Source organism: Rattus rattus, chromosome 9 (genome assembly GCF_011064425.1).
Source record: "Rattus rattus isolate New Zealand chromosome 9, Rrattus_CSIRO_v1, whole genome shotgun sequence".
NCBI lineage: Eukaryota > Metazoa > Chordata > Mammalia > Rodentia > Muridae > Rattus > Rattus rattus.
The window spans coordinates 3,216,670-3,243,221 of NC_046162.1; the positions used below are offsets into that span (position 1 = coordinate 3,216,670).

The 26,552-nt window shown below is 52.0% G+C and overlaps 1 protein-coding gene across 9 annotated transcripts; it reads right to left on the reverse strand.

Moving 5' to 3' along the window:
* Positions 1 to 234: 234 nt before the first annotated feature.
* Capn15 (calpain 15) lies at positions 235 to 26,552 on the reverse strand. Of its 9 annotated transcripts, none has more exons than XM_032912269.1 (13): positions 26,237 to 26,531; positions 14,403 to 14,691; positions 5,498 to 6,974; positions 4,712 to 4,920; positions 4,427 to 4,610; positions 4,131 to 4,354; positions 3,403 to 3,528; positions 3,172 to 3,339; positions 2,543 to 2,704; positions 2,230 to 2,456; positions 1,958 to 2,124; positions 1,700 to 1,878; positions 235 to 1,626 (listed from the first exon to the last, which is right to left on the reverse strand). In XM_032912269.1, the coding sequence occupies exons 2-13, from the start codon at positions 14,576 to 14,578 to the stop codon at positions 1,449 to 1,451; spliced, it is 3,477 nt and encodes a 1,158-aa protein (XP_032768160.1). In that variant the 5' UTR covers positions 14,579 to 14,691; positions 26,237 to 26,531; the 3' UTR covers positions 235 to 1,448. The 9 variants fall into 9 exon arrangements, 7 of the variants coding, with proteins under 7 accessions (XP_032768160.1, XP_032768161.1, XP_032768165.1 ...); XM_032912270.1 differs by having other exon boundaries at positions 3,172 to 3,324; positions 26,237 to 26,530; XM_032912274.1 differs by lacking the exon at positions 14,403 to 14,691 and having other exon boundaries at positions 235 to 1,622; positions 3,172 to 3,324; positions 26,237 to 26,552.

The following is a 26,552-nucleotide window of genomic DNA, read 5'->3' on the forward strand; positions in this document are numbered from 1 at the left end:
GTGGGGCTAAAACCCTGGGGACGGGCTCCAGCCTCTGTCACACCTGTACACTCACTACTTCTTGAGGGGTCTGGCTGGGTCACAGCTCACCTGACCCTTAGGCAGAAGCAACAACTGTCACCCTACAACCCCTGGTATTCCTCTGAAGTTTATCCAGGAGACGCGCCCCCCAACCTTTGAAACAGCCTGTTTTTGTGTGTGTAGATACTGGAAGGGTAACAACAGACTGCAAGCTTCCTTACAAAACAAAACACTTTTATTTGGTCCTTGGAGCCTGAGTGGAAACGGCCTGTGGGGTGCATCATCGAACAAGGAAGGGACTGATAGCTGATAAAATAGTCTCTGTGTTCGAAGAGCTGGTCCTATTTACAGGGTTAAAAATATTCACAGCTCAGAGTAAAAGGAGGCCCAGAGGGGAGGGGAATGTTTCTCTAGGTATAAAAACCCTCGCAAGCCCCATGGAGGCAAGGACAGTGGGCATGGGAGCTGCCCACTACCTAGGGGGCCGCAGGACAGTGGCAGCCAGCTGTGTGTGTGGGGGGCCCAGGAAGTGACTCAGGCGTCCATGTGGCAGATAAGGGCTCTGATCTTGACAAGCAGCTGGGGGAATGCTGGGCAGGTGGGCAGCTTGGCTCCCTCTTCTAGGGGAGGGAGTAGTCAGTCACACCTTACATGTGCCTGTGATGGGACTGGGGTATCCCTCTTTGTGGACAGACTGAGGCCATGGGACAGGGCTGACTGTGGCCAGGGAAGCTAAGGACAAAGAGCTTCTCCAGACAGCAGGGCTGGGCCTGGCTCCTGACCTGCGGCCCCATCATGGCTTCGATCCTGGCAGGTGCTCCAGGAATTGCATAGTGTTGCAGGAGGTGTAGCTGTCCCCAAGCCCTGGCCGATGGCCACCAGGCATCTGCTTCCTGCAGTGTGCTGCTCATATGCCAGGGCTATCAGGACCCTGGTCATTAGGGCAGGGAGCTGGGCTTGGGAACAAACCAAGGGGAGAAGCAGCAGGTCTGAGCCCCCACAAAGGGTTGCCCAAGTTCTCAAGGCAGGTCATGGCCTCTGAGCCCCCGATTGGTTCTGTGAACATACATCTGGGCTGCCTCTCTACAGTAAGTGACCCCACATTCACAGGGAAGGGCAGCCTGGATTGGGCATTGGCCACCTGAAGCTGTCCCCAGGGCTCAAGACAGAAGTACTGGAATGAAGCCCACCTGGTCCGAGGTATTCTGCATGGCAGCTGGGAGGCCTGGTGGGGGACTGAGGGTACTTGGGGTGGGAGAGGAGGGGAGGGAGGCCCAAGGGAGGCTGCACCCTGTGGCTGGCGGCTCCCTGGGCAGGGTCCTGAGATTCTGGTTCAAGCATCCTCCATTGGGGGTCTCCCTCATAAAGTGCATGTAGGGGGGCAGGTGGGTAGTTCGGCACACAGCCCTTGCTCTAGGGAACTGCAGTCACAGTGGCCGGGGTCCATGTAGGCCGGCCACATCAGGTGTGAGTGGGGGGCTGTGGGTACCCCTAGAGGCTGTCCAGTCACTGAGGAAGGCCTGGGCTGCCTTGCGATGTGCCAGGCGATGGGTGATAGAGAAGCCAGCATTGCCTTCCAGCTGGGACAAGATCACCAGGACCTGCCTGCAGAAGAGGGCTGATGAGGGCCTGGGGAGGACCAGGGCTTAGGGTAGGCAAGAAAACAGCAGGTACCCACCTGTGCAGGGGTGGTACACTGTCCTGGGTGCGCAGGCTGCCACGTGTGGACACCACATTGAAGCTGTCGGTGCAGTCACATTGCACATGCAGGTAGGACTTGGGGTGCCGGTTCTCCACTACCACGATGAGCCCCGCCCAGCCATGAGTCAGGTAATAGCAGGTCATGCCCTCTCGACCCTGGGCACAGGCACAGGGTGGGTGGGCCAGGGCTGGTGGTTGCCCACCCGCTGCCCTCCCCCATCAGGACCCCACCCACCTCATGCCGCTCGCCCCGGCTCTCAGTGAGCAGGATGATGGCATCGGCCAGTGTGGTTGGCTGCGCCTCCACCGGCTCCACCATGACCAGCCTGGAGCTGTACACTGCGAGTACGTGGCCGGGTGGCTCGGGGGCACCTCGGGGGACCCCTGCTGAGGGGCTGGAGGCTGTGGGGGGTGTGGATAAGGGAGCCAGCAGCTTTCCCGTGGGTGGGCTTTGGGGCTCAGAGGATGGGAAGGCGGGTGTGGGCCTCATCTGGCTGGGGCCCTTACCCTGGGCAGGGGGCCCTGGTGGAGCAGGGTTCCAGTGGTTGAAGGCACAGCACACCACGGCATACTCCCCAGGCTCCAGCATGACATCACAGTTCACAAACTTCTTAACAGCACGTTTGCTGTGGGCCAAGAGGCGGCCCAGGCTCAGGCGGCCACCAGTGCCAAAAGTGGCCCGGAACACTAGGATGCACAGATCCAGGAGGTGGCTGTCTACTGAATCCGAGCGCCTGAGGGCCAGAGACGATAGGCTGGGTGCTCATGTGGCCACAGCCATGAGCCCCTAGCTTGGCATAGTAGCCACCCTGTTGCCTACCTGCTGCCCTCCTGGAAGAGGGCAAACTCCAGTGAGGCACGCTCCAGCACTGTGAGTGCTGTCACACCCACAGGCCCGCTGGCAGTGCTCGGGAAGCAGCCCTGCACCCGAGCCTCTTGCCAATCTGAGTGTACCTTGCAGATGTCCACAGAGTCGAAGTACCTAGACAGTGAGGAAAGGGCAACTGAGTAGACACCACCCAATGTGCCCGCTCTGTGTGTGTGTGTGTGTGTGTGTGTGTGTGTGTGTGTGTGTGTGTGTGTGTGTGTAATATAGGTATGGTCTCATAAAGTCCAGCCTGGCCTGGAACCCACTATGTCCTTCAGGAACTTGGCATCCTCCTGCCTCAGCTGCTGGAGCATTGGGATTACAGAGGTGTGCTACTAGTTTTAAATTGTTCCTCCTCAGTATGTGTCACAGTGGTACAAACTGACAGATCTCCTGGACACCAGGAGGATGCAGAATGATTCAGGCAAAAGCCCTGTGTGTTACAGACCTAAACTCCTGGGCTAGCCCAAGAGCTGCCACTGGGAGGCCTGCAGACGCCCGCCGGGACACAGAGCAGCTGCCTATCTAGGCCAGCTTCCCTATGCTGTAGCATGGGCAGGTGAGGGCATGCAGGCAGGTACCTGATAAAGTCACTATACTCCATCCAGAAGACACCCTCACTGCTGCCATGGGGCATGAGCTCAGCTCGCAGGTGCCCTGGCCAGTGAGGCCACTCATCCGACCAGCTGCCATTCCAGGAGAAACGGCCCCATGGGTTCCGGAGTCGCAGAAGCCTGTGGATCACAGGACTGAGAACCAAAGCTGTGCCTCGTGTCAACACACTTATCCACCCTCAGGCAGTTGGGCCCTACCTGGAGCCCTGAACATCACGGACATCCAAGACGGAGTAAGCATGGCGGGGGCGCAAACCCAGGCTCTCGTAAGCAGCATCGTCTACCTTCATGTTACCGCCCCCACAGGAGGCACCCATGAGGAACCTGTGTGGGCAGAGTAACCCTGGCTGATGAAATGGATGGACACAGGGGAGACTGCGCTCCTTGAATGTGCTGTGTATAGTCTGTGACCCACATGTCACATGCTTTCAGGAAGTACTAGCTCACTTGGGATGAGCTTAGGAGGCCTGGGCTGGAGCAAGCTGGTTTCTGAAGGCTTGAAGTGTGGGCAGGAGTACTGCCAAGTTTAGCTGTAGGTATGGATTTTGGAATCCTCTCAGGCCCAGGGCTTCTGTAAGTCTTTGGATCTATACTCTCCTGGGCCTTGGGAGAGGGGTGTCAAGGTTCGCAAAGCTGCCCAGGGTGTTGCATGTCCCAGAACACCTCCTCCCACTCCTTAGGGTCCCTCTTTTTCTAAGTGGGAGGTACTTGGGCAGTGGTGGCTCACACCTAAGTGGGAGGTAATGAGATCTAGACTCTTCCCAGTGTGGCTACCTAGGAAGGTGCACTAGCTATGCTTTCTGGCTATGGCCAGCTGCACTAGAGCACCGTGTTTGATGCAAACACAGGGAAAGGGTGCCCACTTTCACCACAGCTCCGACTCTCCTCCCATTGCCACAGATGATGGCAGTGCCTGCCCCTCTTACCCAGCCTCCTTAGAACTCAGCATTTTGGCCCAGATGAGATCAGTGTCAACAGGTTCCTCTCGGGGGTTAGTGGAGCTGACCTGCAGCGCCAGGCTCTCACAGGGGGCTCCGGTCAATGTGGCCAGACCTTCAATGGCACGCCCTGCCTGGAGGGCAAAGTAGGAGCCGTGCAGCTTGGCCAGTGCCTTCTCAATGAGGGCCACCCACAACTGCTTCCGCTGTGCCTGGGGGAGGGATGAGAGTCACAGACTGCCTGGCTTCCCTGCCCCTACCTCCCACCTTGCTGTCTGTCCTACCTGTGAGAAGAGCAGGAACCCAGCCTCGTCACAGGGCAGCATGTCGTCCACCAGCACTGTCGTCCATGTGCCATCTTTGCACAGCCGCACCTGGTAGGCACCCTCTGCACACAGGCTACGTGTCACCATCACCCTCTCCACAAGGTCGGGACGCTCGGCCAGCACTGCCAATGCACTCAGGAACCTGGGTGGAGCCAGGCAACTTCACAACATGCCCAAAGCTGGACCAGTAGCCTCCATCCTCCCCTGAGCCTGTCTGGCCCTGGCAGGAACCTGGAGCCTCACCAGCAGTTCCCCAGCAGCCCCTGTAGGATGTCAGAGGGCCTCAGAGTGTGGAAGACCGACCACGGAGTGCCGTGGTCCCTGAAGACAGAGCAGTTGATTTCGTGGGGCCGCAGCCACTGTTTCACTCGCTGCTGGACGCTGTCGCCCACTGGGAAGCCGACAGATGCAGGCCCGGGGGGGAAGCTGTCATCCACAAAGTTCACACTATTCTGCAGGGACCATGGCCGGACACTCAGGCTGGGCAGGGCAGCCTCAGGCCCAGAATGATCCCACTCTACCTTTTGGGGGAAGACCCATCCCCCCAAGGGAGCTTCAGAAGGTTAGGGTGGGGCCCTTGCACATTATACCAACCTTGGTGCTGGGCAACTTTTGAACGGTTTGAAGGGCCCACCATCAGGATGGTCCTGAGTGGGCAAGGGGACACCTGGACTCCCTGACCATGGCACTGCAGGCCAGTGGCAGGCAGGCCACAGCGAGCATGTTAGCCTGGTATGGCATGGCCCCAGCTGCTCTTTCAGCTGACCCAATGGGGATGCTACCTAGGACTCAGGCTCTGCAGCTCAAGTGCAACACTGGGTGTCCCAGCCTGGAGCTTTAACAGGGCCTCCATGCCACCCTGTGTAGAATAGCCTCACTGTATCCTCATCTCTCTGTGAGCTTACACTCCGGAGGTCTGGGGTCCTCCTGGGCAATGTGAGCTGAGGGGGGAGTGACATGAATAGTGGAGATAAATATTAGTTACCTTGGGTCAAACTGGTTCTCAGCCTCAAAAATGAGGCTACTTACCTCTCTGCAAAAAGCCACTATGTTCTCCCAGAGTGCTTTGGCCTCGCCCTCATCTGTCTGCCTCCGCTTCTCCACATGCATACTTTCCCTGCGCCTCAGGGGGGTAGCCCCCCGGCACCGGGTCACCAGAAGCTGTGGTGTATGGCAGGCTGCACAGTGCTTGGCCCGAGGTGTGTTGATCAGAGTACAGGCAGGGCAGGCCCACTGGCCCGGGCGATCAGGCAAGAGACGAGCAGCCTTGTGTGCTGAGGGAGCTCGTCCACAGGAGCCAACACAGGGGCCAGGCTTGTCGGCACCACAGTCGGGGCAGTGGGTAGGGGGTTCACTGTGCTCCTGGAAACCATGCAGCTTGGAGCCACCACACACTGAACACCTGGAGGCTGTTGTGGGGTTCCTAAGTGTACACCTGGCACATGACCAGGTGGTGAAGTCAGGGCTGGAGGGGCTGGCAGGTGTGTAGCGCACAACGTCTCCAGCCAGGTCAATGACATCACTGCATGACTCACAGCGGGCAGGGCTGCTCTCTGGGGCTTCCTCCTCCAATACACTCAGTCGCTTGCCTGGCAGCAGCTCTTTGCCTGAGAGCAGCTCAGCTAGGCGGGAGGCTCCAGCTGCAGCTCTTCCAGGGCCCTGCTGGGGCCCTTTGGAGCTTGTGGAGGCTGAGGACTGAGCAGCCTCAGGCACAGGTGGCTGAAGCTGAGGGGGGACCTCCCGGCGGCTTCTGGGTACAGGGTTATTCTGCAGGGTGGGTGAGAAGGGGCTGAAGAGTGGTACCCTAGGTGGCTCCTGGTCAGTGGAGGTGGGACCCTGGCTGGTAGAAGGAGACTCGGCCTCAGCACCTTCCCCAGGAAGGGCAGGCTGGGATGGAGGAGGAACAACATGAAAGCCAGTAGGGGCTACGACCTTGGGAACCACCAGGGCCTCTGGGGGGATGCGAGGCAATGACAGTTTCCGGGGTCCCCCACAGGCAGAACAAGAGCTGGCCACTGGTGTGTTATGCAGTGTGCAGCGCTGGCATGCCCAGCCACTGCCAGGATCTGCCCTTTCCCCTTCGTCCTCCTGCTCCTTTTCCTCTTCTTCTTTTTCAGGGTGCCCTCTGGCTGGCTCTGTGGCCACTAGCCCTGCTGTCCGTACTGGGCCTGTTTCCTCCTTGCTGTTGCCCTTTGGCTCCACCAGTATGGTGGGTGGCTTGGGCAGGACCCCATTGATAATGGGCAGCAGAGGGGCTCCAGGAACAGGCTCTGGGGTAAAGCCACATACTTCACAAGCCTCTTTGCCTAAAAAGTTCCGGAATGTACAGCGTGCACAGGGCCATTTCTGCTCCTCTACGCTGAGACGCAGGATCTGGTCAAGATCTGGCTTATGTCGGGGGGCCTCACAGATGGAGCACTGGCGTTGGCCGGCAGGATTCAGGAAGGTGCAGCGCGCACAGGACCACTCCCCAACTGTGGCCATAGACCCAGGAGAATGAGTGTGGCTGCAAGGGAAGGACCTAATTAGTATGGCTCCTTTGAGGCCTACGGTCACAATGTCCCACGGGCAACAGATACTTAGGGCTCTTTGCTTCAGCCCTAGGCCACTGACATATTAACCGAGGAGTGCTGGTAATGGCTACTGGATCTGGAATCACACGGAAGACATACCTCTGGCTGGTAGCATCTTTGAGGGTGTTTCCAGAGAGGTTTAACTGAAAAGGGAAGACCCATTCTCTAGTCTAGGCTGGCCTCAAATTTACAGAGACTCTCTTGCCTCTTCCAAGTGCTGGGATTAACAAGATATCCCTCCACGTCCAGAAGACCTACTCTGAATGTGAGCAATACTATCCCAGAGACTGGGATCCCAGATTAAATAAATAGGGAAAAAGAAGGGCTGCTGAGATAGTTTAGCAAGTAAACATACTTGCCATTAAATCTGATGACCTGGCTAGAAGGTGGTGGCACACGCCTTTAATCCCAGTACTCAGGAGGCAGACGTAGGTGAATCTCTTGAGTTTTAGGCCACCCTGGTCTACAGAATGAGTTCTAGGACAGCCAGGGCCACACAGTGAAACCCTGTCTTGAAAAAACAAACCAAATCAAACTATAATCTGATGACTTGAGTTTGACATCTGGGAACTCATATGGTGGAAGGACAGAACTAACTTCCATAAATTGTTCTCTGACCTCCATAGGTGAGCCATGGTATGCATGAGTGTGCACACACAACATAAATTGATATCTGAAAAAGGAGAGAGCATGAGCTTCTTTGCTTCTTGGCTGCAAATAACATGATCCATTGCCTCTTGCTCCCACGGCCATGCTTTCCTTGAATAGTGGACAGTATACTTTCCATGATGGTTTGAATGAAAATGGCCCCATAGGCTTATATGTTTGGATACCTAGTTAGAATTTCTGCAAGACCTTGAGAAGCCACTGTGCCGTGAGAGTAAATTCCAAGATGCAATGAACACCCTGTGATCCTGGGAATGCCAGGACCATGGGATGTCTGCTGAGGAAAGCTGCAGGAATGGAGGGCAGCTGCCCAAAGAGGCTGTGTGTGCTGAAGATGGCAGAAGTGGAGAATGAGATCACTCAAGGCAGTGGGAGTCTGGGTACGGTCACAACAAGCCACAGGTGCCGGGCAGTGAGCCTCAGAGTTGGGGTTTTGGTTTCCTTTACTGAATTTTACCTTGCTATGCCCCATTTGCACTCTTTGGAATGGGGTATGTTTACTCTATGCACTGCATATTAGAATCATATAAACTTCATAGTGGAGACACTGACTTGAACGTTGGCCTGAGCCCAGTGCGGCAGTACATGAGTATAAGCCGCACTCAGGAGGCAGAGGCAGAGGCAGGTCCCTCTGGTCCCTGTGACTCTGACTTCCCTTCTATGATGGAGAAGGATAAAGTAAATCCTTATTCTCTAAATTGACTTTGTCAGGTACTGCGTCATAGCAGGAAGAAAGATTACTAGTACAAACTTCAAACACCGGGGAAAAGTCCAGGTGCTAATTGATCTCAGCCGTGGTGGTTGGAGTGGCTTTGGCCCAGCTGAACCTAAAGCATGGCCATCTACTGGAGAGACACGGAGACAGGGGAGCACACATGGGAGAGCTCAGTAGATGAGTCAAATCAGGAAGACTCCATCTGTACTATAGGACAGCTGCAATGCAAACCAAACAATGCCTAAAGATCACATTTGTTGTGGGGAGAGGGCGAATTGGCCAGAGGCCAAGCTGTGGGTCTTCTGTAACCAGAACACCTATCAAGACTCTTTGGGCAACCCTGGTCAGCTGCGTGCTGCGTGCCTCACAGACCCCTACCCTCCACCTCCTTGGTTCACTTGCTTATTGCTCTAGTCCATGGCCAGGCTGTGTCCAGGGCTCAAGACCTGAGGTCCATAGGCACCACAAAAGTCTGCAGTAAATGCCTGCGAAGAGCTGAAGACTCAATAAAATCTTTATATAGACTTTGGCAAAACCCCTGAGGAACTCTTAAAATGACTGGTAGAGTGTTGCTAGGTGTCAAGGTACTTTGGCCCAGTATGTGTGTGAGATACTGGCCTGGACCCTTAGATCGGAAGTAAGAATGCATTAAAAAGGGTTTTGTTGCTTTATTTTCTAGAACTCTCAACAGAAACACTCCTAAATTATGCCATGTGAGTTCACAGAAATAACTGCAACTGGTCAGAACACTGGCTCACAACAGAGAGCAAACTGGGGACTGCCAGAGAATTAAGCTCACTCTAACACTACAACAGAGTCCACCTGAGTAACCAGGAACGAGCACCCAGAGCACATCAGGCTGTGGCCTTGGTAGGTCTCTTTCCCCTCTTAGGAAGAGCCCATAAAACTACCTACCTGAGGAAGGATGCCCTGGGCAGCTGCTAGTTAGGTAACTAAAAGACGGATGCCTCTGCCCAACAGAGCAGCCCCATGCCTTATCCTCGCCAGTTTCTTAGCCCTGACTTATACTCAGGGAAGACTGTTGTGAGCTAAAGAAGGGTGAGGGTAGTGTCTACCTTTCTAGGGAAATGTACCAGGCTACTCTCCTGGCCTGGCCTCAGCCTGGCCTGCTCAACCTTTCTAGACAGGTGTGCCTTCCTTGTCTCTGTCTCTTTAGGCCAATGCCTAAATCAACTCTGTACTGATTAACCAGCCAGGTGAGGCTGGACAAAGAGGGCTTCCACACTGGGCTCACAGAGGGTGGAGGAGGGAGATCCAGTGTACCTTGATCTCCTTGGCTTAGGTGGTGTGGGCAGCCTTTCTATCCACACAATGGGTGTTTCCCTAAGGGACAGTACCTGCTATTCTGGAGGTGGCAGTCCTTAGATAAGATGAACTGCCACTCCCCATGCTTCTCCCAGCCCACCACTGCCCTATCAGAGCAGGGGAAGAGGCTGCCTGCTTCACATGGCTGTGCTGAGTGTTACTTCTGTGTGACTGTATGCACAAACGTGGGGAAGGAGTCCCGATGGGTGGCCACACAGAGTGTCATCTCCTGTTTTCTGCCATCTGTCTAGCTGAGTCCCCTCTGAGGTTCATCTGTTCCAGCCTGGTTATGTATGGATTTTTCCAGATCATTAACACTATCTATTACTGATTCAACTTGGATGTCCCCTGCCTACTTAAGCCCTAGGACTCTCTATGGTGGGAACTAATACATCCTGGAGATGCCAGTTCAGGGTGAAGGGCCTAGCAGGAGCTGGAGCAGTATGGAGCCACGACACAACCTCTGGTCTTGGGATTATCCTACTTGTCCAGCCAAACAGTTCTGGACATCTTTAAATATTTTTCTTACATAGCTCAAGCTATTCTTGAACACCTTATCCTCCTGCTTCCACTTCTAAAGTCTTGGAATTATAGACAAGCACTACCATGCCTGGCCAGAGCTCTGGATTTGAAACTCTTCATTCATTCATTCATTCATTCATTCATTCATTCATTCACTGACTGACAGGGTCTCTTTGTAGCCCTGGCTGTTGTGGAACTTAAATTCACAGAGCTCCATCTGTTTCTGCCTCCAGAATGCTAGGTTTAAAGGTGTGCACCATCAATTACACCCACAAAAAATCTTGGCTTTAATTTACTTATTTTCGTGTGTGCCTGAGTTTTTTTTTTTTTTTTTTTTTTTTTTTCTTTTTTTGGAGCTGGGAGCTGGGGACTGAACCCAGGGTCTTGCGCTTGCTAGGCAAGTACTCTACCACTGAGCTAAATCCCCAACCCCGTGTGCCTGAGTTTATGCTTATGCACCATGCGTATGCTGAAGACGCTAGAGGTCAGAGAGGAGCTGGACCCTCAGGAACAGCTCCAGATGGTTGTGAGCCACACAGTGAACTCAACCCAGTGTCCTCTGGGAGAGAAGTGCGTGCTCCAACTGTGGCACCATCTCTACAGTCACCCTAACCCTGTGCTGTTTGCTTATTGAGACAGGGTCTCACTCAGCCCTGGATGGCCTGCCGCTTGTGGCCCAGGCTGCCTCAAACTCCTAGCAATCCTACTTTGTTTTCTGCCTTAGCCTGCCAAATTCTGTAGTCTAGGTGTGACTGTCACAACGCTGAACAATCCCCACCCTGCAAAAAAAAAACAAAAAAAAAAAACAAACAAACAAAAAAAAAACCAAACGACTTAAGAATGAAGCAACAAGGGGTTGGGGATTTAGCTTAGTGATAGAGCGCTTGCCTAGGAAGCGCAAGGCCCTGGGTTCGGTCCCCAGCTCCAGGAAAAAAAAAACAACAAACTTTCATCTACACATACAAATTTAGTAAAATATGAAAGTAGGAGAGTCATCCACCCAAGTGACACGTGTATGGTGATAGTTTCTGCTGGGGCACTGCTGACTGACTCACAAGACTGAGACAAAAGTCCAACATACAGCCTCCGCACTTAAAGCCACAGTGCAGGCCTAGCAACTCTACTATTAACAAATTTTCCTTAGGAGTCACACACACACTCACTCACACACACACACTCACTCACACACACATACACTCACTCACACACACACACATACACACTCACACACACACTCACTCACACACACACACACACTCATACACACACACACACACACACCACACACACACACACACACACACACACACACACACACACACACACACACCACACACACACCTCACACACACACCACACACACACACACACACACACACACACACACACACACACTGTCACACACACACACACACACTGTCACACACACACACACACACTCACCACACACACCACACACCACACACACACACCACACACACACAACACACAATCCAAACCCAACCACACACACACCCCACACCCCAACACACACACCACACAAAACACACCCCACACCACCACCCTCACACCACACACACACACACACACACCACACACCACACCCACACACACACACACCCCCACACACACCACACACCACACACCACACACACACACCACATACCACACACCACACACACACCACACACACACACCCACACACCCCACACACACACACACACACACACACACACACCCACCACACACCCACACACACCACCTCACACCACACACACCACACACACATACACACTCACACACACACCACATACTCCACACACACACACACACACACACACACACACACACACACACACACACACACACACACACGGGATGTTCGACACCAATAGCCATCAGAAAAATGCAAATCCAATCAAATCAAGCTCCACTGCACACCCTGCGGGATGGTTAATCAAAGACGGAAGAGAGCAAGCAGTGTCAAAGTCAGGGGAAACAGAACCCTGCCAACACGGTTAGGGGAATGTAAATAGGCCAACCCCCTAACAGCAGTGCTTCTCAGAATGTTAGATAAACTCACCACAAATCCAGCAAATCCAGCCCAGGGATATACCCAAAACAACAATTAAACACATGTTACACATGTCCACAAAAAACCTTAACATGCAAAAAAATCCCCCCCAAAACCAAAAAAAACCCAACCCCCCCCCCAAAAAAAGAGAGGCAGGGTAGGCATAGTGACACAAACCCTTAAGACCAGCACTCTGGAGGCAGAGGCGGATCTACAGGCCTGGTCTACAGAGCAAGTTCCAGGACAGTCAGGGCTGTTACGATACTGAAGTCTTCAGCATGAATGACCATAAGGAGCATGGTGCATAAAAGCTAAGTGGAAATAACTGTTTATGAGAGGACAAGCCAAGGGTAGCTTCCTTCTAAGACAATACCACTGAAGTATGACAAGGAAGGAGGTCCTGACGCAGCTGGAATGGGATGAACCTTGAGGACAGTGTGCTAAGTGACATGAGTCAGACAGACCCAGGTGACATGTGAAATCTCTAGAAAAGGTAAACCTACAGACAGGAAGCAGCTTAGTGACTACCTGGGGCCAGAGCAGGGACCAAATGACTGCAAACAGGATGTCTTTCAGGTGTAAACCAGTTCATAACAATGTTTGTTCAAAGCTATGACTGGTTGAAAATGACCTTACATTAATAGCAGCTGAGTTTGACGGTGTGCGTGTTGGCTAGTTTGATGTAAACTTGATACAAGCTGGAGTCATTTTGGAAGCGGGAATCCTCAACTGAGAAATGCCTCCACTACCGGGCCTGTGGGCAGGCCTATAGTGCATCTGCATGATTGATGACAGCCATGCGAGGGTCCAGCTTACGGTGGGCAGTGTCACCCCTGGGCTGGTGGTCCTGGATGCTATAAGATAAGCTGAGAGAGGCACAAGGAGCAAGCCTGTCAGCAGCTCTTCTCTATGGCTCCTGCATCAGCTCTTCCTCTAGGTTCCCTCCCTGAGCTCCTTCAGTGATGTGCTGTAGAACTGTGTATGAGCTGAAATAAACCTAGTAGGTTTTGGTCAATGGTGTTTTAATCACAGCAATAGAAAAACTAAGACAGTATGTAAATCTTATTTTGAGAAAAATGCTTAAAGGAGTTGAACCTCGTTTTGGAGGTACTGCCTGGAGTTTCTTGCAGAGCTAAGGGGAACTGACACTGTAACCCCTAGTGCACATGTGAGGCAGTGCACCATCCCCACTTGCTTGAAGGTCCCTGCCACCGTTCTGCCTGTCACCTCTATCCAGACCTTGGGTTCTCAATGTCTTTTGACCACTTAAGTGACACTGACGAAGCCCTACAGATTCATGCAGCCTCAGTGCCAGCATCTCCTTAAAGTAACCTCAGTCACCTCAGACTTTGCTGTCAAAGGCACCTCAGAAGGTAGTCTCCTGTCTATAGCTTTATGCCCAGCTAATTTCCTGTACCTGACAGATGGGTGAAGGAGCTGTTTGTGGAAGTCACAGCCATGTGCTTCTAAGTAGAAAAACGTTAAGAGTACCTGGGTTCACTAGAACAGAGCTACTGGGTCTACGTCCTCCTGGATGTTTAGGGAGTGTCGGATACCCTCCAAAAGGAAGCTGATGACATGCATGGCTTAGGAAGGAGGCCTTGAAGGGAAAGTTCTCTCCAGCCAGAATGGCATCCTTAGAGGCAGCCACACTAGAGCATAGCACCTTGGGTAGGGAGAGAAGCAATGTTTGACTCTGACAATTGTGTGAAGTGAGCCAGCACTCTTTAATGCATGCTAGCCACAAGGGCTAAAGTCATCAGCTTCCCTGGTAGGGGTCTCCAGACAGCTTTCATAGGAATATAACAGGCCCTGGGCAAGTACTGCTCAACAGCATGCCATAGCAGAATCTTAGACAGAAGGAAATCTCAGACCTGCCAGCCAAGAGCAGCAACCCAGATCAGATCAGATCCTGCACTGTTAGAGGAGATGAGTTGCCAGAAAACAGTGATAAACAGAAACCCTGCTTTAAGCAAGCATCTATGCCAAGGACGGACACATTGAAAAAGAGGCCTCCTGCCCATGACCCCTCAGGGTTGCCCCTCCCCACCTTCTTACCTTCGGGCCCTGGGTCGTGGGTGCTGTCTGGTGACCAGAGCACTTCCCCAGACAGTCTCCCCAGGACCGCTCCTACACCAGCCAGCTGCTGCTGGGGGCCCTGGGTAGGGTGGCCCCCCAGGGAAGCCGTGGTCTGACTCCGTCTCGGCAGCCAGGGAGGAGGCGGAGCTCCCCATGGCCCCCCTGACAGCGGCCACGCAGAGAGCCGGGCCTGGTCACCTCTGGCCGGTGGCACACGGACGGAAGCATGGAGAGAGGAGAGTGCCCACACCGGAGAAAGGGCAGCCGGCTGGTCAGTGACACAACAACAAAAATAAACAGAATAAAAAGAGAGAAGAAACAGTGACTCACACAGATGAAACTCTAGGCCCCCAGGAGAGTTTCCCAGCATGCCATGGTGCATGCAAGGGGAAAGTGAGGTTTAGGGACCTGGGCATGGCTTTAAGTACTCAGCACTGTAGTGCACATCCGTAGACAAGCTCCACAAAGGACGCAGGTCAGACGCCAAAGGCCAGCACTGCATAGAGCTTCGGCTCTCTGACTTGAGGCACATTAGGGTTTTAGGAAATAACCCTAGTCTGAAAAACCCATCACCCCTCTCAAACTTGTCTCTAGTCTACAAAGAGGTTTTATTCCTCAATTAGGAGAACAATTCTGTCTCATTACAGATAACTATCAAGGAGATATTAAGTCAGTGGGAAAGGAACAAATGAAGGGGGAAGGGCACAGCAGGATGGCACTTGAAGATCTAAGAGGCCAGGGTCAAACGTGCCTTTAGAAGGGCAGCAGCTGACTGTGTAAACGCACACTCACCAGGCAAGCCCTAGACCTGGAGACTCTCAAGTAACCTGAGAGCATCCACACCTGGGAGGAGGCAGATGGGCTGGGCTGCAGGAGAGCCTTCTCACACTGGGTGGCTAAGGGGGTGGTGATGAGATCAAATAACCCTGAGGGTGTGATCCTTCTGTCAGGGAGGACGTGGCAATTGGAGACTGACACCTATAAGATAACTTCTAGCCCTCTTCCAGCTGTAGGTGAAGGTCCAACTGCCCTCTGACTCCACGCACCGCAAACTCGTCCTGGTTTCAGCAGTTCCTACCCGAGTCTCCTATCACCACTGATTGCACTTTCTCTGGCTTCTGGGTAAGTCTCTATAACACAGACACTGGTATTGGGGTACAGACGAGGGGAGGCTGACAGAAGAGGCCAAGAGGCACACCTGCGAAGTACTGTGGGCTCAGGAGACAGGTGACAGTCTGTCATGCCTCTGACAGCCAGCACCTGACACCTGGGAGGAGCATCAGCACCAAGTCCAGCCCCACTCCAACACACCCAGGCCTGGGGCCAGGTTCTGAAATCTGCACCATGAGATTTCAAACAGAACCAGCTATTTCTCCCATGAAACACCTTGTGTTAGCATGTGAGGGGCGGCTTTTGCTAAGGGGCTGGCTCTATTGGCTGGGTGACCCTTTGAGATTTGAAGGCTTTTAATTCATAATTTGAAATAGTAGAGAACAAAACAAAAGGAAAAGTGTAGGAAAAGTGAACTCTTATGTGGAATTAACATTTCACATGTCTCCTTTTTTTTCTTTTTCTTTTTCTTTTGGAGACAATGTCTCACTATGTAGCACGGATTGGTTTAAGCTCAACATCCTCCTGCTTCCACTTCCCATGTGCTGTGATTACAAGCATAAGATACCACACTGGGCTAGAAAATTCAAATTTCAGTGTCTACACAAAAGACCATGCTCATTCATTTACATGTTGTCTGTGGCTTCTCTCAGAGATCATATAGCACAAAAAGCCACAAATGTTCCCTTACTGTTCCATTAAGGAGGGCTGGCCACGGTGTTGGGGATTTAGCTCAGTGGTAGAGCACTTGCCTAGCAAGCGCAAGGCCCTGGGTTCGGCCCCCACCCCCAAAAAAAAAAAAAAAAAAGAATAGAAAAAAAAAGGAGGGCTGGCCGGCCTAGACCAGACAGCACAGCACAGGTTCAGGCTTCCTGCAAGCCACACAAGGGAATACAAAGAACTAAGAGAGGGCTAGAGATCTGGCCAGAGCCCACTGTGGAAGAATTCCCAAAACTGTCTTCTGACCTCACATGTGGGCACCTGTTCCCTGCCCTCACAATAATACTAATGCAAAATGCAAAGAAGAACAGGTGGAGCTGGGTATGTGATCTCCCATAATCCAGCACTGAGGAAACTAAAACAAGTGAATCTCTATTTCTAGGCCAGCCTGGGGTACATACTGAGACCCTTCAAAAGGAAACAAAACATGGAGCTCAAGAGATGGCACAATGGTTAAGGATACTTGTTGCTGTTGTAGAGGTCCTGGGTTGGATTCCCAGCACCCACGCGGTAGTTTACAACCATTTGTAACTCCAGCTCTAGTGGGTCTGACATGCTCTTCTAACATCCATGCACCAGGCATACACACAAACACCCATGCACGTAAAATAAAATGTTCACACACATAGAATAATCTAAAAAAACGAAACAAAAAACCCAACAAGTCAACAAAAAACAGAGCTCAGGTAAAAAGATGTTAGCATACTTCCTGTAATCCAATGTCTACAGGCTGTTGTCCTGTCAGTATGAAATCTCCACAAATGACAGTACTGTATTACTAAGTATCCCTTTTCTGGGCAAGGTGCCTCTCCCTACTCTCTAGCCCTCTCAGGGTGCCACAAAGTAACCTTAGCTACTAACCTCACATTCTTAAAGACTTTGTTTCACACAGGGTCTTACAATGTAGCCTAAGCTCGTAGCAAACTCCTGGCTATTCTGCCTCAGTTTCTGGAGTACTACAATGCAGTTGGCTCTGGTCAAGATCTTTGGACTGTGTTCTAGCTCAATATAGAAATTCCACTTCATGGGACTCAGTAGGCACGTGTGCTGGTGGCTTTGTATGGGGCATCAGTGAATTGTATCTGGTCTTTGCTACTTTGTGGGTTCTTTTTCCCACCCTTGATTCCCCTGGTTTCTCCTCTATTAATAGATAGGAGAGAAAGAATAGAGGGGAAAGAGAGATCTCTGAATATAATTTCTTTCTTTTTGTTTCTTTTTTGCTTGTATCTGGTCTTTGCTACTTTGTAGGTTCTTCTTTTTTCTACCCTTTATCCCCACCCCAGTTTTACCCCATATCACTAGATAGGAAAGAAGCATAGAGGGGAGAGGGTAGAAGGTGGGGAGTGGGAGGCGATCTGAATCTAATTTCATCTTGTTTCTTCTTTGATCATGACTACTAATGAACTGCAATACCACTTATATACCGTCCGAAAAGTTCCCAGAATTCTGAAGGTCACAGAAACTATCTGTAGTTGGCAAAACTACGCCTTTGCTAGAGCAGGAGGCAAATCATAGTCAGCTGCTGCAAAGCAGCCCCATTTCCCCATACCTGGGATTAAAGTGAAACATTCTTATATTTCTGTGTTTTTTTTTTTTTTTAAAAAAAAAAAAAAAAAACCCGAATTTCAGAATTCTAACTACAGTGAATTGTTGGTGGCAGGATTCTGTTCAGATGCCCAGTAAAACATGCCCCTATCTTAACCATTAGTCCCACATTACAATAGTCACCCAGTATACCTGTTTCTCCTGTGGTTGTCAGTGCCTGAGCAGCCCCTCAAACTGACAAGCCCTGGTGACATGGGAGCCTCCTGTGAGAAATGTACCCCAGTATTTCTGGTACTCCTCTCTCATACTCAAACAGTGAGTGCAAGAAGGGGCGGGAAGAGTATTAGGCTCAGCACAAGTACCCGTGGGGCAAAAATGCTCACCTTCCCACATTTACTGTGAAAGCAGGAACTATATTCAGGGGCTCCCTATCTGCCTGCAGGAAGATTACCTGCTCCTTCAGGAAGGTATTAGGGACCTGAATGGGCTTGGGTGCTGTTTGTTCCCCAGTTCCTATAATCCTCACCTACCCCTCTCATCAATCCTTCCCAGAGTCTATCCTCCTCCTGCCTTTGTGCTTGCTCACTGGGGATACTTTGAGTATAGGGGCTTTTGGGAGGGTGGGGACAGCATATTCTCATTTGGTAGACATGCAGAACAAAGAAGAAGGGTAGGCAGAAAGACCAATGATCTCAGGAGCTCTCCAAGAGCCTTCTATGCTACAAAGCCCCAACCATAACTGCTATTAAGGAGGAGAGAGTCCTTTGGTCAGCTGAGGAGCCTCTGTCCTGGCTAAGGGCCACCTGAGGCTTGAGAGAAGATGCTGGCAGTCTTTGTCCTGCCCCTACCCTAACCCCACCATGCACACCAGAAAGCACTTGGCTACTAGCTCTTTGTTGGTCTAGGGGGCCCTCTTACCTTGAGAAGCTGGCATCAGTGTGGCTCTGCTCCTTTGAGACAGTCTCACATATTGCAGGATGACCTAAGACACTATGTAGACAGCAGTGCTCCTCCATCCCTGAGCCTCCTGCCGCTGTCTCCCAAGTGTGCCTCCTGGACCCACCTTCTTTCTGCTGGCCTTTCAGGCACAACTATAGGCCCTGGCACCTCCAGTAACCCTGGCAGTTGGTAAGTCTGCATGCATGGTAGGCAGCTGGGTAAAAGGTCCTATATGCCTTCCTTCTGGATTCTGACGATCAGGGGCCACAGAGAGAGTGGAAGGAGAATCTAGCAGCAGTCCTAGAGAGGACTAGTTGTTTCTTTGGCTTGGCCAACCCTCTAGAGAAGCAATTATCCCACCCAAGCCACTCTGCCAAGGACTCGGGGACCAGGCCTTCTCTGAATGAAGGAGGCTGGTTGCTCTCAGGTCTCCCCATCTAGGCCAGAGTACACCAGTATAATTAGCATGTGGTGAAGGCAGGGACACTGAGGAATGCCAACACAGGTAGATCTAGTCTTTGTTCACATTCTGGTTGTGTAGGCTGTATTCCAAAGAGAACCCTGGGTGTTAGGCCTGAGTCACCCCAAGCGCTGTCCTATATTACAGGGCTTGCTGGCGGACAAAGCCCCCTCCTCTGCAGAGCATCCCACTTGCTCATCCTTTACTCATTTGTGTGCTCAGTAAACACCCTTTGACCTGTGTTGAATCAGGCTGCTTTAGGAGGTTGGACACAGCAAATAGTGATTCTCAGAGGTCCCTGCCCCAGGCACTGTCTCACTGCTACATGACTTAGTGTAACTACATCAGCCTCCAACAGGGGGCAGAAAGGGCAGGGTGCAGTAAGGACCACAAGATTTGAGAGGTAGGTTCTCCTATCCTCTTAGCCCTGGAGACTATGGCTTCCCAATTCCATGACCCACCAGCCAGTACCTCCTTTATTTTCATCTGGGAACTGTTCTACTTTTAAATGGGACAGTGGCCTAGATCTGGCCTCGAGGAAGCAAGGAAGTGGGACTGCCACTGCTCTGAAAGACAATGTGTTAATTATCAAGATGAATTAGCGTGTCCCCAGTCTTTTTTTTTTTTTTTTTCTTTTTTTTTTTTTGGGGCTGGGGACCGAACCCAGGACCTTGCGCTTCCTAGGCAAGCGCTCTACCACTGAGCCAAATCCCCAACCCCCAACGTGTCCCCAGTCTTAATGTGAGATGTTCTCTGCATATGCTGAGGACAGCTGGAGGGTATCTGCCCAGGGCAAGCATGAGAATAAGGGATGGTGCCTCCATTAGTCTTCATGGAGCCACCTAAGGGTGTCCTCTCAGTCAGGAGGCCAAGTCCCAGCTATGGCATCAACAGCTCCACCTTCAGCTCTGAGGATCCATGTGCAGGGGGATGCTTAGTACATTCAGATGGCTCTCACAAGCCACAAAACCTGAGGGCTGCAAACCCTTTGTATAGCCTGTGCTTTTGCCCTACACTGCCACAGCCAAGTCAGTACTTCCTGCCCAGAGTTCCCAAAGACTGGTGGTTTGTCTCATTTCTCGGATAACCTGGGGACATCACCAAGTTGAGTTCAAGGAGACCTATTGCACCCTGTGCTTCTAGGGCTCTTGGTGTAGGAAGTACACTGTCTTCCTGTATCCCCATTTGGGAGTGCCCTAGGCACAGTGCTCAACCCCAGTGAAACAAGAGTAGAACAAGGTTTCCTAACAGTTGATAAAGTACCTACCACCAAACCATATGAAGGACCATCTCACTCCCATTGTAACTGCCCCCATGTCACTCCCCTCTTGAGATAGTGGATGACAAGGGAGAGCGCCGTCTAGCCCCCACCTGACACCCATAGCTACCCACCATACCTTATAATTGTACCCATAGGGCAGGAGGCAGCGAGGCCAGATGTGAAGCCAAGAGTAAGCCACTGTTGGGATGCAATTCTGTCCAAAAGACAGCTGATATCAAGGCCAGCTCCAGAGAAAATGGCCTGGGGACAGGAAGTAAACCTCCCTTCAAGAAACTAGGTTAGGATCTACCTCAAGGAAGCACCCAACCCTGTGAGAACTGGCTGAACAGCATTCTCTGAAGACGTGGTGTGTCTCCACAGGAATGAACTGCCCTTAGCAATGTGAGCTTTTGGCAGGCTCTGGGGGAGACATCTTAGGTGATACATCCAGGAGGGTTCGAGACCCAAGTGACAAGACCAAATGCCACCAGCATAGTTTCCCCAAAGTGTTTTCCACAAAGTCGGAGAAGCAGGTTGGTAGGGCAGGGCAGCAGGACAGAGGGCTGGTCACCAGAGATTTTGAGCACTGGTCCAGAGTAAGGGGTTCCTCTCCCCCCTCAGTACTTCAGCCCCGCTGTCCCATCAAACAACCCAATAAACAAGCCACAGCATTGGTAACTGGCTCACCTGAGGCTCCACAGGGGATCTGAGCGGCTGCCTTAGGAAAGGGCCTCTGAACAGGCTGACACTGCAGTACCTACCCAGAGAGCATACCCCTCCTATCAAGGTTTGGACTCTGGCTCAGTAACGCCAAGTGCAGCCTCTGGGATATCTGCACAAGCCAAAGTCCTGCAAATGAGTCCTGACTGGCCACGTGGCTCAGGCCCTGCCCTCTTTGTACAGTGCTACAGTTTGAAGGACTTCGTTTATTGTCCCACCTGAGCACGCGCTGCCCAGGGACTCCTTCCCTTTAAGAAGCTGTATATGGGGTTGGGGATTTAGCTCAGTGGTAGAGCGCTTGCCTAGCTCCCCAGCTCCGGAAAAAAAAAAGAAAAAGAAAAAAAAAGTTGTATATGTTCCACAGACAGAGACCACAGGGGACAACAAAGTTTGCCGGCTCTTCAATGCCACTGTCACAGGAACCAACTTGTCCTATAGTCAAACAGGCCTGTGGCTAATTCTATACTGGTAAGGACAATACAGAGGGTTCTGCAAGGTCTTGTCTTGATGTTCCTCAACTTGGCTTTGCCCTTGGGCAGAGTGCATCTCCAGGGCCACAGATCAGTAGTAGTTGGCAACGAAGCCTAGGCTGTCTAGGCACTGCCAGGGAATCATGCCCAGGTTGGGGCAGGCCTCAGGGAAACAGCAGAGTGCCACCAAGATTCCCTGGACTCAGGCTCTGGCACTATTCATCCACTCCAACTGCCTGCCAAGGGGTAGCCACTGTTTCGAGCTGCAGAGCTGTGCTTTTCTCAGCATCTGCTTACCATGGCAGATGCTGCCACGCCAGGCAGGATACTCATGTGTCCTCATCCTGTACTTCCTTTCTGGGTCACTGCAACCTCCTACACTCACTTAGCCACTGCCTCTCACATGAACAATACTAGAGACAGTGGTTCCCACCCTCCTCCTGCACACAAGAAGCAGGGTGCAAGCTGAACTCATAAAGTGAACTAGAGATTCGACTGAAAATGAAAAAGCCCATCTACAAGCCAGGTGTAGGGTAAAACCCTTAAAAAGGATGCTGTCCATTCCTCCATTTGTGTCGAGGGCTTCCTGGTCTCCAGCTCACAGCCAGAAGTCAAAAGGCTGGAACTGGGCATAGTTCCACACAACTTTAATCCTGGCACATGGGAGGCAGAGGCAGGCAAATCTCTGAGTCTGAGGCCAGATTGGTCTAGAGTAAGTCCAGGACAGCCAGGGCTACATAGAGAAACCCTGCCTCTATACAGACAGACAAACACACACAGAGACAAAGACACAAGCACACAGATACATATGCACAAACATAGACATACACGTAAACACACACACACACACACACACACACATACACACACACACACCCCTCTGAGCTGAGGCTGGACCTCAGAACAGTAGTGGCACCTCCAGCTGTATGCCTATTCAGAGCAAATGAGGCACACTGATCCTGCTGAGGTGAGCTATAGCAACCTTTGAGGCAAGGATAGTCTGAGACATCTACATGCCAGACCTGCTGCATCCTAGACAGGGAAATGGGTCACTGAGCATCCTTCTATGTCTCTGGAGTTGTACACCACCTTAATTATACATTATGAGAAGGGAAAGTATGTTTTTCAAAGTGGTTTTGCCAGGAAAACAAGATTTAAGTTTTTAGTTCACAGGTTCAGTGTTGTTTAATGCGGAAAACTATTTTAAGAGAGAAGTAGAAGTGTAGCCTTGCCATCAGCAGAACAAGAATCATGGGGCACTCAAACTCACTGGTGGCAGGGACTAGGCGCATGGGTGGCCATAGCATGTCTCTCCACGCTCCCTTCCCTACTAGAGCTCTGGCCTTTCCACATCTACAGAAGGGCAGGGGCTCCAGAAAGCTATAGAACTTATTGATTTTCCCATTAAATTGTGTATGGTCAGCAAGATCAAGCAAGGGACAGAAGCCTGAGACTTCTTTAAATACAACTTTTAAGAACCTCAGAGGAAGACAATGGGAGAGGGCGCCTTCTGCATCAGTGAGCGCTCTGCAGCCTTCCCATCCTGTTAGCAGCAGGTATGGCTGCACCTTGACATCTTCAAGCAACTTCTCTCGAATTGTTTTCCTTCCAACATCCCAAAGCTCAGTCCAGGCTCGTCCTCTAGCTCTGCCCCAGGGAAGTGGGGAAGGCAGATTCAGGGAAGCTGAGACATGGGACATGGAGCAGGAGAGCCACAGCTGTGCCTTTGTCAGTACAAGAGGGGTGAGACCAGTGCAAGGGTTCCACCTGAGCAAGTCTGCTCTGGTGCCCAGTGAGTCCTTATGGAGTGATGGCTAGCTACATCACGGCTTCCCACATGGCAGCTTGTATAGAAGAGTAGAAAAGAACAGACGGCCCCGCACCTAATGATGGCTTACCTTAGGACCCACACTAACCATGCTTGCTTCGCCCACTGTCCTCCTATAATGCCACCCTGGCAACTGTCTGCCTAGTAGGACCAGTCTGGTAGGCAACATGCTGCCCACACCAAGATGCTCTTTGGTCCCCTGGTCACAAGGTTTCCACACAGCCATGCCATGACCCACAGGATGACAATTATGTGGCTAAGGAGGTCTCAACCCAGTCTCCTCTGCCTCCTCTCAGCGACACTTATGCAAGGGTCATAAGCTGGTTGGTAGTTTACTTTTCAGACTGAGAAACAAGTTGCGGCCAGGTGCCTATTTCCACAGAGACCACGTGCTGCTTCTCTGGATTAGGAGATCTCTTTAACTTTAGAAATCAACTGACCCAAGGCTACCAAGGGTCAGCAGCCAACTGCGGATGTTCGCTGGCCACCTGCTCAGTGTGGGGCCGAACTGAGTCGGTTACCAGGACTTGCCAAGAAATAACACACATGTCTTGAGTGTGGGAGGCTCCAGGAGCTGGGGTGCCCCCAGGAGACCCCTGGGGTAGGCCAGAATGATATTCCAATCTAGGAAACAAATGGCTCCAGACAGCCGAGACAAACCGTGGATGCACAAAAGCCAAATGGCAGAGACACATCCAGCTGGGGGAGTTAGGGACTAATTAAAGCTTCTGGAAACAGGAACACAGTACACTTCAGGATGCTCTCACTGTGTCAGGTGACATAACCAGAGGGAACCGGAAGGACAGGGTAGTCAAGAGTCATACAGTCAGGTAGGAGAACAATCCACACCCCAGGGGAGGGGTGGAGGAGGAGATAGGAAGTGTCCTTTAGGCTTGAGCCTAGAGTCTTGTTTTTTTTTTTTTTTTAATTCTTTTTTTCCAGAGCTGGGGACCGAACTCAGGCCTTGCGCTTGCTAGGCAAGTGCTCTACCACTGAGCTAAATCCCCAACCCCGAGCCTAGAGTCTTAAGGTCATGGCTGTGCTTCTCAAAATTCAGCCTCTCAGGCCACACAGTGTAGAAATCAGGACAAAATAAAGAGACAAGTTACCAGTGATCCTGAGTCTCTCTGTATCTGGTGTTTTTCAAAGGGCTCAACATTTTTCGTTTATCATTTTAAGAATTATTTTTGAAAAGTTTAATTTTGCCTTCTCAGCCCCAGCAATTGCCTAGCGCAGTGAGAGGCAGTGTTGATACCAAGGACCACAGGGATAGATAAAGGACTATTCTGCCTTCCTGAGGCTCTTAACTGATCAGTTCAGCAACAGCATGTATACCGAATGAAGGTTTCAGGTCACCAAAAGGGCTCTTCCCCAAGGGCCACCAGTGAGAAGGAGACCAAATAATAGCTTGTGGTTTGGAGACCTAGAACTCTATCTACCCTCCCCTGCCAACTGATGTCAGGCAGCCTCAGTTTCCACATCTATAAAATGGGGCTTACAAGTTTTGCCTTAAGGTCTGGACAATGTACAAAAGGGGCCAGGAAAGCTTGAGAGCAGACAAGGCCCGGATTCAAGGATGGGCCGCAATGGAACCCTTTCCCCAGAGAGGACAAGCTGAGGCTTCTACATAGATGTGGGGTTAGGGCCACTCTCAGACACCATGACCAGCAGAGATCTTGATGGTTAAGCCCCCATTGTGGTTAGGTTTTACAGTTTCTGAGCCTTGGATCCAGGGTTTAAATCTTCCTTCCAGAGGTCAATGACCTGTCTGCCAGTCAAACAGACACAGAGAGTCTTAGATGTTAGAAAAGAAATGGGTGTATCTCTGTGTAGCAGAAGGACGGGAAAGGAAGCAGGATCTACTACCACATGGAGACAAGCTACTGTTCAGCAAGGCACCATTGCCCTAGACTGTAGAACTGTGGTCCCGACTGCTAGACTCTAGAAGCAGGGAGAAACTCAGAGGCAAGCTCCACATCTGTGACTTGCAGTTCTCCAGACTGGGATAGGGGAAATTGCCACTGGAGGGGTAGATCTCACAGTTTCTTACTGAGTAGCAGTTCTTCCTGATTCATTGCTGAGCTACAGGATCAGCCCCAAAAACTCAGGAAGGCTCAGGTTCTGGGCCTGGGTGTTTGGAGTCCTGAAAGTAGGAGGTATCCTGTTTTAGAAGCTAGGTGTTTCACGGTCCTGTTACCAGTGTCTAGTAACAAACCACAGGCACTCAGGGACACTGAGAGGCAGCTCTGCAAGGGCCATCTGGCCACACAACAGGGTTCCCAAATCAGACCTAGAAGGGCCCCTTTTCAGATAACAAAAAGAAAATCCCGCAGCTGTCAAGGGGTTGCTCTGTAACTTTCCCGGCCTACTGACAGGCCCACAAAAACTGAAGTGTGGGATGGGAGGGCACACAGGACGCTTTACTCTTGCTGCTGCCCCAGGCAGCTCTAGGGTTCTGCAGATAGTGCCCCCACAACCTACACCTTACAGTGGGCCAACGCTAGCCCCAGACAAGAGGGCACTCAAGGACAGACAGGCACGGAGGGTCGCCTGCGTCTGAGGTTCCTAGGCTGGCCTCGAGTGACCCACACGACCAGCGGCCCCCCCACCCACCTCCGGCGCGCTCCCCCCCTCCCCTTCCCGCTCACCGCAAGCCGGGCTACTGCTCCCAAAACAAACATGGAGCATCCCGGCTGATGCCCCGAGGCGGAGCTCAAGGAGTCCTAGGCCGTATGCCCGGCCGCCTACCGTGGAACTCACCTTAGCGAGCCGGCGGCGCCTCCTCAGCGCTCGCGGTAGGTCTAGGCGGGCGCGGCCCTAGTGCCAGCCCTCAGTCGGTTGACCCACAACTTCTACCGTAGGGCACCAAGGCCCCCTTCGTGCCAGCCGAGATGCTCCGCCGGCTTAGCGCGTTTTGGCTGTGTAGATCCGTTTCGGCCCGGCAACCTTACGCCGCCTCCGTAGCGCCCGCCGTCCCGCCCGGCCCACCCGGTATGTCTTACGCCGCCTCCGTAGCGTGGCGCCCAGCCGGGGCCGAAGGCTACGGCGCGTCAGGGGCGCACGCGGCACTGGGAAT

Coding starts and splice junctions, on each gene's coding strand:
- Capn15 (XM_032912267.1), bottom strand. CDS start 14,578: ATGGGGAGCTCCGCCTCCTCCCTGGCTGCCGAGACGGAGTCAGACCAC. Junction 6,975..14,402: donor CCACGACCCAGGGCCCGAAG/GTAAGAAGGTGG, acceptor CTTCCCTTGCAG/CCACACTCATTCTCCTGGGT. Junction 2,705..3,171: donor GAGTATAGTGACTTTATCAG/GTACCTGCCTGC, acceptor CTCACTGTCTAG/GTACTTCGACTCTGTGGACA.